At 41.7% G+C, this 15,337-nt stretch overlaps 4 protein-coding genes across 4 annotated transcripts; 1 reads left to right on the top strand and 3 right to left on the bottom strand.

Annotated features, from left to right (window-relative positions):
- Positions 1 to 619: 619 nt before the first annotated feature.
- Positions 620 to 4,301, bottom strand: I206_104921 (uncharacterized protein; the record flags this gene model as incomplete). Its single annotated transcript, XM_019154225.1, has 9 exons — positions 620 to 1,756; positions 1,811 to 1,872; positions 1,929 to 2,046; positions 2,107 to 2,133; positions 2,188 to 2,294; positions 2,347 to 2,383; positions 2,447 to 2,491; positions 2,547 to 2,958; positions 3,013 to 4,301. The coding sequence occupies 9 exons, from the start codon at positions 4,299 to 4,301 to the stop codon at positions 620 to 622; spliced, it is 3,234 nt and encodes a 1,077-aa protein (XP_019012965.1).
- Positions 4,302 to 5,138: 837 nt separating this feature from the next.
- On the bottom strand, positions 5,139 to 7,458 carry I206_104920 (uncharacterized protein; the record flags this gene model as incomplete). The annotated part of the gene is made up of 5 exons (XM_019154224.2): positions 5,139 to 5,281; positions 5,342 to 5,431; positions 5,492 to 5,565; positions 5,622 to 6,308; positions 6,740 to 7,458. 5 exons carry the CDS (start codon positions 7,456 to 7,458, stop codon positions 5,139 to 5,141), a joined length of 1,713 nt encoding a protein of 570 aa, XP_019012964.2.
- A 1,499-nt stretch (positions 7,459 to 8,957) lies between these two features.
- I206_104919 (uncharacterized protein) lies at positions 8,958 to 10,812 on the top strand (the record flags this gene model as incomplete). Its single annotated transcript, XM_070203019.1, has 3 exons — positions 8,958 to 8,974; positions 10,447 to 10,466; positions 10,547 to 10,812. 3 exons carry the CDS (start codon positions 8,958 to 8,960, stop codon positions 10,810 to 10,812), a joined length of 303 nt encoding a protein of 100 aa, XP_070059120.1.
- Positions 10,813 to 11,260: 448 nt separating this feature from the next.
- Positions 11,261 to 14,734, bottom strand: I206_104918 (uncharacterized protein; the record flags this gene model as incomplete). Its single annotated transcript, XM_070203018.1, has 9 exons — positions 11,261 to 11,452; positions 11,546 to 12,627; positions 12,683 to 12,700; positions 12,754 to 12,852; positions 12,917 to 13,180; positions 13,244 to 13,983; positions 14,064 to 14,340; positions 14,423 to 14,515; positions 14,599 to 14,734. The coding sequence occupies 9 exons, from the start codon at positions 14,732 to 14,734 to the stop codon at positions 11,261 to 11,263; spliced, it is 2,901 nt and encodes a 966-aa protein (XP_070059119.1).
- Between the last annotated feature and the right edge of the window lie 603 nt (positions 14,735 to 15,337).

The raw sequence follows: 15,337 nt of genomic DNA, 5'->3' as shown, positions 1-15,337 counted from the left end.
CATGGATGACTGAGTAACTCAGGCAATGCGATGGCAGTCTTATAGTTACCTGAGTTGTGTCGAATTAGCAAGATGAATCGATGATATCAGAAATTAGTTTTGACTTTAACGATAATCATGCATTCACTCGACGCGTCTGATCGAACTAAGATTAAAGATCACGTGATGCCGTTTAGTGTGAGTTGAATGAGCTTCGGTGGTGATCTTGCTGTCATCTATCATTGGACATGCGGTGTCTCAACGCTTAGAATACGTTGACTGCATAGTATATCATACATGCTGATATTTTTACGGAATAACGGTTCGGATTATCGCGCTAATGGAAAGTATTACTAGAACAATCCTCAAGATGGTTAATCATGCGCGTGAGGCGTTTTGGCAAACGAGCATTTCTCTCCAAGTTTACAAGCAGGTCCACTTGGACATGTATGAGAGTATATACAGTCCCTTTCACTCCTCTCGCAAACACTATGATTGACTGTGTGACAATTCTGGAATGGACAAACACCGTGAGCCGGGAAAAACTGGACCGAGACTCACCATCTCTTTGGCCAGCGTTTTTAACATATGATGCTCTTTCAAGGTTAAAGAGATATTGTGCTCAAAAGCGCAAGTTGGGTCAGGACAATGACCGTCTAAATAGTGACGGTGACATGGCTTTCCCACTAGTGACTTCTGATGCTACTGCATCAAATGGTAGGGTAGATAGGGACATGATCAGGTCAGCCAAATATCTCCATCCCGCGCAAGACTGATAAGAACGTACCATCTCCTCAGGCTGAGTTGAGACTGATGATCGTCGACCAGATACAGGGATCGTGTTAGCTTCGCTGAAGCTACTGATACTTGAGGATCTCCTATTCGAATCCATCTGCTTTCCAATAATGTCCTTCCAGCTGGTATAAGTGGTTGACGGAGCCTTAGGCTGTGTTTGATGCCATGGGGGCGATGTATGCGATTGGTATTCTGTCACGGAAATGGCACTTCGATCTGATCGGCCTACAGCAGGTCTCCGAGCCCTGAAGCCGGGTGGCAAGCCACTGTCGATATCATCTGCATCTTCTGATCCGCTTCCTCGCATTATCGTAGGTCTTTGGATGCGCTTTACAGCTGAATGCGGTAAGTGTACCGAGGGCTCGTCTTCGTCGCTCTCTGGAGGAGACAACCCAATCTCTGTCTCCGAATCCGGGTTGATAGGTATCACGATCTTGCCCTGTTTTTTCGAGGAGCGACCTGTTGTGACTGAAGAATGTCGAACACTTGTAGGTTGATGAGTGGATACAGGAGAAGGATTGTACTTTCGCTCTACGATGGACGCATCATCCTGTACAGTCTCGCTCTCCCTGTGAGCACCAATGTGTTTCCAGGGCGGCGCTTCAGATGGATCGAAATTGGAAGAAAATGAACGTCTTGGTGGAAGACTGGGACCCCTGACTGATTGGTTATCTTCTGTGTGTGGTGAAAGAGGTCGCAAAGTAGAAACAGAAGCTCGACTTGACGGTCTTGAGAGGATGCTGGGAGTTCTACTTGCAAGACTCGGGGGGTTGGTGACATCTGTGGTCGATTTTGCACGGTCGTATCGAAGTTGCCAATCATCTGGGTCTATTGTAAAGAAGCCATCGATCTTATGATTTCTTTCCATCCCTGATTGGAAGAGCGGATCGTTTTGGGAATTCATTGTGCTTTGTATGGTATGAAACTTGTCGTGCGTTCCGGATTCCTTCAATTTTGTCAAGTATCTTACGCAGTTACGTGCCTATGCAGAATAGTCAACACCGATTGTCTATGGACGAAATCATATACAACTCACCTGGGAAGTTCCGATTAAGATCATCTTACAAGCATCCAGCGATGAGTACAAGTTGATCCGTTCTATGAGCCAGATCAATATAGGTCCAATCTGCCAGTGATATAGACGTGGCACTAACCCTTCACTCTGCCAGCGGGACCAGCTGGATCTTCGGTATCGCAGTAGTATGAGCTATAGTCATTGATGAAGCCATCCAGAAAGCTGTGCATGTGGCCGATGTTCTTGACGACATTGACCTGAACGATAATTTGTTAGTCGACCGTTTTTCCAACTGAAGTATTAGTATTTCAGCTTACAACTTTCAATTGTGTAGTAATACGATGCTAGGATAGACGAATCAGCATCATGCTTGGTCTTGGTTCCCGATCATCACTCACAACGTCAAGGAACAGCTCGATTGTAAATCTTTCAATGGGTGTATCCGGGATGTTCTCTTTACATATTGCTCTGGCAGCCTCGATCAGGCGCGCAGCAAGAACCTTTCCTGCTCATGAACGAGTATGAGCCGGGACCACTCTGCAATCCGTGTCACTCACCTCCGCTGGCACCGGCCTTTACTAAGTCATGCGAAAACTAGCAGGAAACCCATCAGAACACTGTGTCAAAACTTCGAAATTGACATAGAGAGCAGCTCACCATTCGAGCGTGCCCTTCGAGAAGTATAGCCACGAAAGGGGTCTCCTATGACATCATCAGTCCTGCTGCTGAAAATCTCTGAAACAGCCGCATAGCTTACGTTTTGAGCAGGTCTGGAAATAGTTCTCGCTACTTGCCTCGATTCTTCCAAATCTGCGTGAGACCTTTTCAATGCTTTGGCCAACTTATAACACTTGTGAGTGATGTGCAGCTTTTCGATCTCTACCTGGCGGTATTCGGTGATAGTATCTTGGAGCTTGCTTCTAAGTAAATCAGCTTCAGCCTTATAATGCCCAAACTGGGTAAAAGCCTCGGTAAGTTCTTCCCTTTTCGTCTCCAAAGCGCTATCATTCGCTTCGCCTCGCTCGATAGCAGCTTCTCTTGCGTGATTGAGCTGTCGGACGGTTTCAGTAAGAGTATCGACCTGAACCTGAAGGCTCCGAGTTCTTGAGCCATATGTGGATGCAACAGGTTGCGTTTCGTTGTGTGTCACTGGGTTGAAGCCGGAGCCACTGAGAGGGGTCCAGTCATCGATCCATTGACCCCAGGTATGCCAATAAACTCACCTGTTAACCATATCTTGAATTTGCTCAAGAGCCTCAATCAATTTATCGTCAAAAGTACGTACAACCTTCTGTTCGTCCAGGTGAAATTGTTTAAAGTCTTCGGCCAATGTGGAAATCAGGCAATTGATAGCAGCCAGGTGATTGTTATTGAGATAGACAGCCTGACCATGTTCGGAACTCATTTGAACAGGCGTTCTGGGTGTTAGGGGAAGAGGCACATTTTCTGGCAGAACAGTTCTTTGCTCATTCACATCAGATGTCAGTGGAGATTTTTCTTCCTCTAATGTCGAAGCAGTAGCTGGTGTCCTGGGAAGTGGTGTTTCAGCGGCTAGCTTTAGAACATCCAAGTGCTGCGAAGGAAACGAGAAGGAGAAGAGAAAATGGTCAAAATTGGTCGAAATTGATGAATCCTTGTTACCGTTGTGTCTTTTCGCAGCTCCTTCGTCGGTGACCGGGTAAAGACTGAGTATCTCAGCTTTGCCTCTCCGTAACTTGAGGGTAGGAACGGCTTGAGACAGCTTGGGAACAGTGGATGGTGGTTTAGCTGGAACAGCTGCTTGCTCTTGGCTATCATGTTGACCGCTGGCCTCTTCTTGAGACACAATATTTGCCTTCTTATTCATGGACTCGAGGGGAGAGATAATACGAATGGCTTTCGAAGCCCTGGGAGAAGCGACGGGAGGCTGAACTTGGGTGGGCGTAGTGCTGTCGTATGGGTGGACCTGGGGGTATCGACTAGAATCGTACGGATAGATAGGTAAAGTGGTAGCCGAGTTCAGAGCATCTGACGGTGGTACTTGAGAGCTGTGAGGTATGGCAGATGAAGTAAATGTGTCTGCTTGTTGCCTTCCAAAGTTGAATGACAGTGGTGGGCAATTTCTAACAATTGACGATTGTCTGGGGTTCTTGACCAATTTGAAAGGTGTGGCTGTTGCGCTCAAAGAAGTTTTTGATGTACCGCTTGAGTTAGTCGAAGAGGAAGTGGTTCGATCCCGTTTGGTTGTCATCGGAGATCGCGATGCCTTCTCTGCAGAGGGATTGGCAAGTATTTCTTGTGACTCATGTTCAGGTGTGTCCACTTCCCTGATAGTTTCCTGTGGGAATGCTGTAGCACGAGACGCCGATTTGCTTCGAGGAGTCGAAGCTTCCGGAATCAAGGATACTTGGTCAAAGGCGAATTTAGGTAAAAGCGAAATTGATTTGACTCGCTGAAGAGTAGGCGGAGAAGGTGGTGGAGAATCTAGATCAACGAGTTTGAATATTTGGCTATTTCGATTGGAAGAAGACATGGTGAAGCTGTGAAAAGGTGATTTGGAAGGTCAGTGGAATACATGTAGGTGAGCAGCAAAAGCGAACTTACGATATCGTCAGCTCAACCCTCCCACTCAAGGTCGTGCCACTTGCTTGAACAAGCAGGGCAGTATATATCGTGTCTGATCACTGAGAGCTATATGATCGCCCCTGTGAGAAACAGCTTGAGGGAAAACAGAGAAAAGAAGTGAAGTAGAAAAGATGAATATGAAAACAAATACAACAAGTTTACCAAAATGATTCTAATATTGTATTATGATGTTGATTGATCTGTGCGTTAAATAATTATGATTTGTGATTACACGTGTTTTCGTCAATGCATGATAGGACTAGTCCAATCAACCCTCCTTTGATCTGCTTGATTTTCATCATTATGTTAATCCCAACATCATATTGTTGTCGTCACCTTATTCAATTAGTACCTATCGAATGTATCAATGAAGATATTTAGTAAACTGATGAGGGGAAACATGCTATGCATACTTGAACTCGGTAACCATATGCTAATGCTATATTAGAATTATCAGAACGTTTCTAGAAATACACTTTTATCGAAAGTCAAATCGGTGTTAGCCAATTGACTTGACGAAAAAGAACGGAGCAGGAAAACAAACTTGATGGGAAATACAGCTACAAGGTTGTTGATGTAACGGAAAGATTAGAATATATGATTATTTAGAAAAGAGAAGGGAAGGCTATTTGCTGTGTACAATTGGCTATGTTGTACAGATTCGGTCTGATTGATGCTCGTATGCTCAATCTGCGAGGTGGTGCCAGTTGAAGGCAATTCTTTATGAACTACTGGTGCCCGGTGTTTATCGAGTGACCGTGGCTCGTTCTAGCGGGTTGTGACCTGTAGTAGCTGAGATACTTGGTGACGAAAAAGTCGGACCAATTGAAGATCGGCTTGATAACATACGGGTCAATTTGGGATTGGTGAACCGTTGTTCTCGAGCGACTACAACGATACGACCACCTCAGCATGCAACTTTTTAGACAATACACGGATTGAACTCACCAGTCACCCGAAGTTCACCTCCCGAGAATTTGGCATTGACGGACTTCAGATTGGCGTCTTCGCCCAGCTTAATATCCCATTGGGCATGGTCTGCAATGGAAGCCTTATCAGCTACATTCTCTGACATACTTGTTCAGTATGATTACTCACCTCCTTCATCCCACTGATCAGCGATGATGTGAACGGTTCTTGTTCCTCTCGTTGCGATTGTGATGTTATCGAGACTAGCATGAACATGTCAGCTTTGACGCGGAACCACGAAAGGTATTGTTCCACTCACGAAAAGCCAGGCAACCATACCATGATATCGTAGAATTGCGCCGTGCTCTTGATGGCTATTCTACCTTCTACACCTTTGATCATTTCTATCCACTCATTCTCTTTACCTTCAAACAATTCAGGATCAAAGTCGTCAAAGCTGACATCTGGTCTATCTTGACTTGATCCGAACGAGAGGGCTCGTCCAGACACCGCGTTTGTCTTGGCGGGTGGGCATGCCCATCTGGGAGGAAGAGGTGGGGGAGTTGCTAATCTGTTGCTTTTACACGAAGAGGATGATGAAGAGGTTGCAGAAGTACTCGAAGTTGAGGAGACAGGTGATCGGAACTGCCCGGGGACAGAGGACCTTCTTTGTATACCCAATGACGGTAAGGGATATCCAGCAGGAGGCGCTTTAGGTGCGGATATCTCGCATCCTGTTGTGGGGGATTGCGCGATAATGCTGTTTCCACTCCCGATGGAACGAAATGATTCGCCCGATAATCTCCTGACATCAGGCGAACTTGCATCCATCCCACACCCCTGGCCTTGGGCGGGTGGAGCCAATCGCCCTTCGGGTTGGGCGGGAAGCCCTTCTAGATGTTGTTTTGATGCTGAAACAGCAGGCACGAGGGGAGGTGTATGTTTGAGTGCAGTAAAGCCGGGAAAGGAAGGGGCGAGGTGAGGTGCAGTAGGAGGCGTATCCAGGCTATGTCGACGATGATGGGTAGAGCGAGGCGGTGGTAAAGTAGGCGAGAATAATAAGAATGACATGATTGAGTACAAAGAAATATTTTTAGTCAGCGATATTTTCGATATTAATTTTCAATTTAGTAATATGCAGATCCCAAAAGATGGATATCGAGCAAAGGAGGAATATAATAGCCAGCCATCGTTTACAGGTGAGCCAGCATCATCACCAAAGGACGGCTTTAATTGACGTCACAACGCATCTGATACATGTTGCCACCCATTAGAAGTCAAAGGAGGGGCATGTTGTCAGAGTGTCATGGACGTTGGAGCGGAAGGCCAAAACAGTAACATGGAGACAGTGAGAGGTGATGACAAAGGAAAGAAAGGCGATACACTCGAGTGAAATCGGTGATAGGCGTGAAGAAGATGGACAAGCATGTCACTCACCTGGCATGTTTCCTTCGCCAACTACCATTTCTTCTGATGGAGGGTTTCCTGACGGTTGAGAAAGCTTGCTCTTGATCTTGCATTACACTTTGTCCATCAGTATGGTGATCACTTTTCCTGATTGGTGATGATGCTGAAGCGTGTGGCCAATGTAGGGCAGGTAACTCTGCTCTAGGCGTGTATTCGTCTTTGGACGTTGCTTTGCTCGTTGTTGAACTTGAAGGTGATATTTGTGGTTGCCCATTTTGAGCAGGGAAGAAAGGATTCACACTCCCTGGTGAATTGGGGAATTCCGGTGTTGTTATTTTAGGTTCGGATGAGGATGACGAAGATGAGTGAGAAGAAGCGATTGAATCAACCGACTTGTTGGAGAGTATTCTTGAATGTATAGGTTGAGTCAGGTTTAGGGTTTCCTCGGCTACATTGTCAATACAGTTTTCGTCCTCTTCCATGGGTATATCCTCTTTATCTGGTTGTTTTGATGAAGTTGTCTCTCCCATACTACCCCAAGATGTATTACTACACGCAGATTCTCTCCTTTCGCCACCGTCGAAGGATGTTCCTACGAAGCGAGTATCGAAGTAAGATTGATATGATGAAATTGAAGATGTAGGTGAAAGCGAGGCTGAAGATACCAGATGTGATAGAGTTGGTGATTGTTTAGGCTGTTTTAAGGTATTGGTATTCAGCTTTGAAATGGTATTTGTAAGAAAGGTCATTGATGATGATAATGCGACGGCAACGTCGTAATGGAGTGATGATAGGTTATCCCAATACACAGTCACAGCTGATGAGTGACAGGGAGATATTTGATGCTATATTGCCTTCAAACTCCATATGATCAGTTGACTGATTATCTAAATATCAAGCACAGTGTGGATGATAATTTTCGAGTTGAACAATAGATTGATCAACAAAGGTTGAATTATTAAGAAATAATAGTACCGTGTCGTATGATATAGCAAAGCAAAATAGATGTCGTATGTAGTACTCTACGGAGGTATTTGTAAAAAAGCAAAGGGCTAAAATACAAATTTAGTAGATTTCTTCCGAGAGATTCGTTATACCAATTCTTGTTGTTCTAACCTTTCCGCATAGATATTCTTCTGAAGAAGGAGGGTTTATTATATATTATAGGATTACAATTGTTCCCCAATTGATGAAATGTATGTCTAAGCTTTTATTGGATTTGGTGGGGTGTTGTGTCTGGAATCCCTAATTGATTGATTGATGGATGAACGAGTGGAGCTCAAATATGCTTATAATCTTAAAATTCCGATCCGATTTACCGTAATTCAATCTTTCCGCATGACGAAAAATTTGATGGTGATGATGAAGAAGTAATTGCTGATAATGAAACTGTGTGAGAAGGTTTGGTGTTTGTTTGTCTGGCAAGGATAGGTAACGACTAATAGCTTTCTTGAAAATTGTGCAACATATCAACTCTTTAGTCAAATCTGATATCGTTTAGAGGTGAACGAGCTTTGCAAAGTAGTGTGCGATAGTATAAGCCATATAAAAGGGAAAGAACCAAAGAAAAGGAAAAAAACGAATGCTTACGCTCCAGTCCCTGAATCGGATATATATTATGCAAGCCAAAACAAGGCGAAAACAAAGAAGAGGTCGAACACTGCTCAAAGGAATCCTTTTTCATGTCAAAGTTAAACCTTTTTAAGACGTCATGCGGACAAACTAAAATAGTTTAAATTGAGCTAACAAATACCCGGGCAACAATAGAGCTATTACAAAGGGTTTCGGCTGTTGCAAACATTTTTACTTTCTCCTGTTATTCCAACAACTGTACGGAGTATTTGTATTTGTATACATATTTTATTTGTATTTCATGAATTAGCAAACTGCGCTTGATGCTAACATTTGAATAAGAAGAATTCCGATATACCCCTATGATCTATATATTCCGTTCATCCCTCATGACAGCAATTGCAAAAATGATATAACCTCACTCTCTTCTCAAAAACTTCAACTTCTCAAGCCTTTCTACGCCTCATATTTACATTCCCGTTGTTCTCTTTTCCTTGTTTTGTCAACAGCTTGGTTTCCACCCTGATCTACGTCATGCATATTACAAGCTTCTCCTGTACGCCACCGCCTGCCTTCTCGACTATAATCCTAAATCCGAAATACTCATAACGGCCGAGTGGCGTTTTTAGTTCATATATTGCCGACGGTACAAGCTCTTCAATCTTGCTTACGTAACATGCCTTGTTTGTTTTGGTAAATGACGTTTTAGCGGTAACGCGTCGTTACAAAGGCCAGTGGTAGTGGATCCCAAAATCCTGTTATTGTAACGGTCAATTTCGATCTACGAGCTAACAGAGGTATACGTCCTTCAGTTTATATCACCCTGAAGCAGCTTATCCTGTGTAAAGACGAGAGAAGGAATTGCAAAAGGCATGACGAACATTACAATAAGTATCACTTCCCTACCTTTCTGAACGTCTTACTTTCCGGACTTTCCGGAAGAAATGAGAATATGAACTGATTTTTATCTTATCACTCACGTTCGACTACGAGCCCCTAGAGGAGTATCTACAATAAATTTCGACCCAGAATCAACAACGGTAGATGATTTGAAAGTTTTAATATTTTCTTCAACGGAAATACCACCGAGTGAACAAGAATGTAAGTCAAAGCTTGTACACGCCTTCTTCTTCTTCCAGATTTTTGTGCTCATCCTCGATTTTTGCTTCTGCGGACCATAAGCTAATTGTTGGTAACTGTTAGTGAAATATAGTTACCCGCCTAAACTCTTGCCCAACACGGAAGGTTTTTTATCCTCAATCCCAATAACGAAAGGAGAACAAATCATAGTGACTTCTGTTCCTTCAACCTCTACTTCCAACTCCAATGCATCAACAAGTAACATACATTCAGACGAAACAAGGGCGAACTCTCTTGCCAGATCAGCCGCAACACCGACTCCTGCGCCTTCGATCAAAGCTATAAATGAAACCATCTCAGCACCATCACCATTACCTCCCAGACGGCCTGAAAGTCCATTAAGTCAAAATGATATACCTCTTGAAGCGCAAGATAGTATTGCCTTGCCCGGTCGAGATGCTGGATATTTACAATTGAGGGTGGTTCCAGATGATAATTCGTGTCTGTTTAGCGCAATTGGAGTGATATTTGAAGGTGGAATTGAAGCTGCTCAGAAATTACGAACGGGTAAGTCCCAAATAACTCGACGAAGCTATATGCCTGCTAAAGTATGATTCATAAGTCGTCGCCAATGCGATCAGAGATGATCCGTACACATACTCGGACGTGATGCTGGGGTGAGCTGCTTACAAGCTTTTTTTCCTCAATCGCACGATCGCAGCTGACATTGTCATACTAGTCAACCAGCCAATCAGTATATAACCAAAATACAAAAAGCAGATACATGGGGAGGAGCAATAGGTAAGCTGTCTTGGATCGGCAAATCTTGTTCAATTAAAAGCTGACTTTCAATACGGCAGAATTATCCATATTCGCCAAGCAGTAAGTCAGATTACCCAATACTCAATAAATATGTTGTTAGGTGTCAAGCTGATTCTATTCCTTCAGCTATAGAACCGAGATCTCATCATTTGACGTAGCTACCGGTAGATGTGATCGATTTGGTCAGGATGAGTACGACTCTCGGTAAGCTGGGACACAAGTTTTCGTAGTCTTTTTTTAGCTGACTTCAATGCTGAGTGTAGGTGTTTGCTTGTATATTCCGGTATCCGTATGTTCAGTCTACCTTGATATCTTTCGTTTTGCGAAAAGCTTCATGTGAACATCGCTAACTTTCGATTTTAGATTATGATGCTATAACTCTCTCACCAATTCCTTCTGCCCCACCATCATTTCACACTGCTGTTTTTCCTATAACCGATTCAACTATCTTATCAACGGCTGAAAAGTTGGTCAAACAATTGAAAGCAAAACATTATTATACTGATACTTCAAATTTCGATTTAAGATGTCAAATATGTGGAGAAGGTTTAATAGGTGAAAAAGGCGCAAGGGAACATGCTACTAAGACAGGACGTGAGTATGACAAATTACAAATATCCTTGCTTTGATTTTCTCATATGTGGTATTGATGGTCATGATATAGATGTTCAATTTGGTGAATACTAGGGTGGGTGTTGAGAATAGGGTACTCTATGTTTGCGATCGTATGAAGAACGTAGGATTATTTGAATTTCATGCTGTATAGGGAACATACGAGGAAGCAAGCGATTATTGAACTCCGTCAAGGGACATTTGCCTGTTTTGAAATGTGCGAAATTCCTCAACGAAAATGATGGTAGTTGATTTCCACACGTTTGGGACGGAACAGCAGAAAATCAAAATAGTATGCATGTGATATGCTACTTTTTACTTTTTCTCCATACTTTTGTCTATTTGCAATGTAGCATATGTATATAAGCATGCAATGAAGAAAGGATAACTTTTTTGAGCTATTTCCCAAATATAACCCTGATTCCTGTAGATTCAATCTGAGATCTGCATTTGAACTTCGAAAACTTAATATAACCAATTTAAAATCCATAATCCAATTAAAATTAAAGTCAATTTAACTGAATTGTATTTTGATGCTAAAGTTCTTATATTTGAGATTATATTTAATAAAGTTTGATCTTTCCATTGTCTATCTGTTACTTGATATCCAGCTGCGGTTGGTCTTGAAGTCATAGAAGCAGCAGTAGCTGCCATCCACTATTTATATATAATTAGCTTTTTTTTTTCTTTTTTTTTCTTTTTGGAAATATGTTCATAATTGTAATACGTAGTGATGAGAGAAAAACTTACAGCTGGCCAACTTTCTCTTCTTTCCATATTTTCACTTTGCGGTAAATTCAAACTTTCAATATCTTTTTTAGTTTGATTCATTAAAGGTATACTTTCTGGTATTCCACCTTCTGCACCATCTTTCAAACCTTCTATTACTGATCCTACAATTGAACTTGTTTTCATATTTGTGTGTGTGGAATTATTTAATGATGTTGATGATAATGTTTGTCCATTTAAATTAGAAGTATTAGGTAATGGTAGAGGTAATTTCTTTGATTTTCCAATTAAATATTCTGTAATTTCACTAGTTGCTCCAGATACTCTATAACTTAACCAAATAAAACAAATAGTTGAAATTATTAAATTTAAAGGTCTCCATTTCGTAGTTGGAATAACTAATAAAATAGCTTTTGTATCTGAAGCTAACCAACCGTGAAATTGTAAAATAAAAGTTTCTAAAGAACATTGACCTATAAAACAAAATAATTTTGAAGTAGTTGAACGTAATAGTGGATTGGCGTTTCTTAAAAAAACAAAAGACATTATAGGAATTATACAAACGATAGAATGATAATTATTGTAAATGAATTTATTCTCTAAATGAAGTTGAAACCAGAAATACCAAATCATACCCAATACACTTGATACTAAAGTTGTTGTTCTTGCAGTATTGAACCAAGGTTTTTCAGTAATTTGATATTCTTTCAATTTGATATATCCATATGCGCAAAACATACCTGCCCAAACAATATACAAATCTAAAGTAACTCGGAAAGACCATTCTTTTGCTGACCATTGAATTCGGAAGATAATATTGAGTATCTTGAAGATGTGCGCCATAAGGACTGTATAGTGCATGAATAATGTGACTAAACCTGCACAAGCGAAAAGTTTAGCCAAAAGGAAAGCGGGTCGCTCGTTATGTTTTGCTCCGATTGCCATGGTAAAGTAGATGATCATGTACCACCAGCTGACCAATGGTGCAAAGTAGTAGAAAGCGTAATCGGTGTTCATGGTGTAAGGCAAGACAACTGAAAGGAGATTCAGACGGACAAGAACCATCGCTACACGTTGGAAGCCAAAGTCTCCCTTTTTGTAATCTGCGATTTAAGTTAGTAAAGCGGCTCCTACAATGATTGATCGAACTATACATACAGAAGAAGAAATGTCCATCTGCAATTTCACAGAATTAGCAATAGCCCAATCTCCATCGATGGTATACTCACATCCAGTCATGAACAAATAGGAAGCTACCAAAACCCTAATCGGATTGTATATACCAGAAATTTTGGAAGCGCCAAAGAAGTGATAGATCAATATGGCGACTGATTGGATTATTTAACCCTTGATCAGCCAGGCTCCAGAACTTGGCTAGAATGATTTACTCACTCTGCATCCATCCTTTCCATTCATCCGTTATATCCCGATTCAAGAATCCCAAATCCTTCCCACCATTTTTCATAGTCGCTAAACCAGCTACGAGAGCTGCAAATGTGATTCCTCCGAATATCAAAGGTTCGAAATCCTTCTGCTCTTTGACAAATATGGTTGTTCGGTCCGCCACGAACAGATAGCCCATCGCCAAGCCAAATGTACTGAGCGCTGGAGCAATACTGGATGAAGGCAAGTAATTGAGGACGGGGGAAGATGGGGCTTCGTATTGCAGGATGAATTAGCTTTAGCTACCACTTGAAAAAGTCGAGAAGTAGAACTTACGAAGTCTCGAAGCGACCAGCATTCCCACTGGTGCCCAAACCACCAACAAGAAGAGAATCAAGGTTTGGATAGGTGTAGTCCAGTCATATCGTTTACAACAAGTTCCTGTAGCTCCATCTTTTCTAAGTATATCATTACATCTCCAACTCAATATCAATTCAGCTTGTTTGTTCATAATTTTATCCGAGTAATGAAGTCCATCTTCAGTCTCTTCTTCCACTAATATATCATTCAATACTGAAGGAATAATTACAGGAGGTGGATTTGGGTGAGTTAATCGAGCGTAAAGATCAGCATTCATAGCTTCTACATCCGTATGAAGGATTTTTTCCGCTCGAACTGCATTAAGCTTTTCATGTACAGGATTGGGTATAGGTAAGAATATTATCGAATCTGCGATAGAGAAATCCGTTGCTCTAGATTGCAATTGTCTTGAATTTATTGATCTTTTATAGTCTATTGTTGGAGCTGATGAATCTAAAGGAAGTAATCCAGGTAATATAACTCCTGAACCCAGTTTCATATCGTCCCATGGGTTCATAAGAGCTGTTTGAGGTGATCCTTGATGTGATTTCAAAGTTTCAAACGTTTCATGTATCATTCCTCCCCAAGATGCTAAACCGCCAGTAGGGATTTTGGCAAGATACCATAATCCAGAGCCCATGACTAGTAAAGAAGCAGGTTCAGATCTTCCACCAGACAGCAACGAAGCGGTTTTGGATGTGTTCAAAAATGGATCCCTATGGATACATCAAGTGTTAGTCTGATCCTTGAGAAGAGCTTTCAGAGGTACAATCGATCAATGTCTACGTGAACTTACCACCAAAATTCCAATTCCAATTGACCGTTTCCTTGCGGATCAGCTAAAGATAATGTTCTATCTGTATGTTTCTCTCCATCTTTTTCCCAAGCTTTCGATACCCCTCCTATCGTCCTAGCTACACCGAAATATAGCTGACGAACATTCGAATCCCCCACAAAGATTGCAGTGCGCTTCTGGTCGTATGAAGAAGCGAAAGGAGATTTAGGTGTATTTGCTCCTGGAATCGAAAGGCATTTTTGGAATTTGGCTGCTGGTAGTGGTTGCTGAAAGCATCCTGTGTTTTTGGATCGAGTCAGCTCGTGAGTGTTCAGAACCAAAGTGAGGTGATTGGAAAATGAAAAAAAAAAACCATTTACCTTCAGGTTGCCAATTCTTCCATGTTCCAGGATCTAACCATTTCCCCGTTCCACTATTTAATAAAGCAGAACAATGATATGGATCTGACCAATCTACAATATCAAACAAATCGTCTCATTAGCTTCGAATTGGAATTGTCTGTATATGTATTTGTATTAAAAACAATGGGACTAACCTAAAAAAGTATACCTAAGTAAATTACCTAATACTACAGCAGCTACTAAAGTAGCACAAGCATAAGTATACCAAATAGGATTTAATTTCCCACTTGTAGCTTGTTTTGAAGATGTATTTATATTTGCTCCTGGCATTTTATCTTTATTTAGAGGATATGATACGAATGCGGCACCTTGTCTTCCTTTCTCGTTCTGATAATCTCGTATTGTTTCGAGATTAGATGAAGATTGGCGCCGCGAATGTACTCGACTCAAGAAAGGTCGTATTTTGACTATGACTAAAGATTATATGTCAATCCAACCAGATTCCTTATCATCTAAATCTATAATTGTATTTGATTTCTGATGTTCAATATTAGCCTTGTCTAACACGCAAAGGACCGCGTAGGAGTGATTTAGGGAGATCTGATCAATATTGAACCGATATTGATTCCTTTGAGGTTCAAGATGATTATTGCTCGCTTCAGATGTGAACTGGGTATCTATCAGATTTGCGCGGTATATCTAAGTGTCCTCCATTCGTGCTTGGAGATTCTGCTGCTGGACGAGGTATCTATATCAATCTATTCTGTGTTGATGAACGTGACCCGAGAACAGGATAATTGAGTTTAGACTTAAAAAACGCGTGCATGAGAGGTGGATCAAATGTGCCGCTCTTCGGGGTGAATTACCTCCGGCATCAGATGCCACGTAGAGCTGCACTCTTCAAAAAAAATAGATGTAGAACTAGTCAAGTAT

The sequence above is a fragment of the Kwoniella pini genome, chromosome 6 (assembly GCF_000512605.2).
Source record: "Kwoniella pini CBS 10737 chromosome 6, complete sequence".
Taxonomy (NCBI): Eukaryota; Fungi; Basidiomycota; class Tremellomycetes; order Tremellales; family Cryptococcaceae; genus Kwoniella; species Kwoniella pini.
This window is presented reverse-complemented; position numbering and strand designations above follow the sequence as displayed.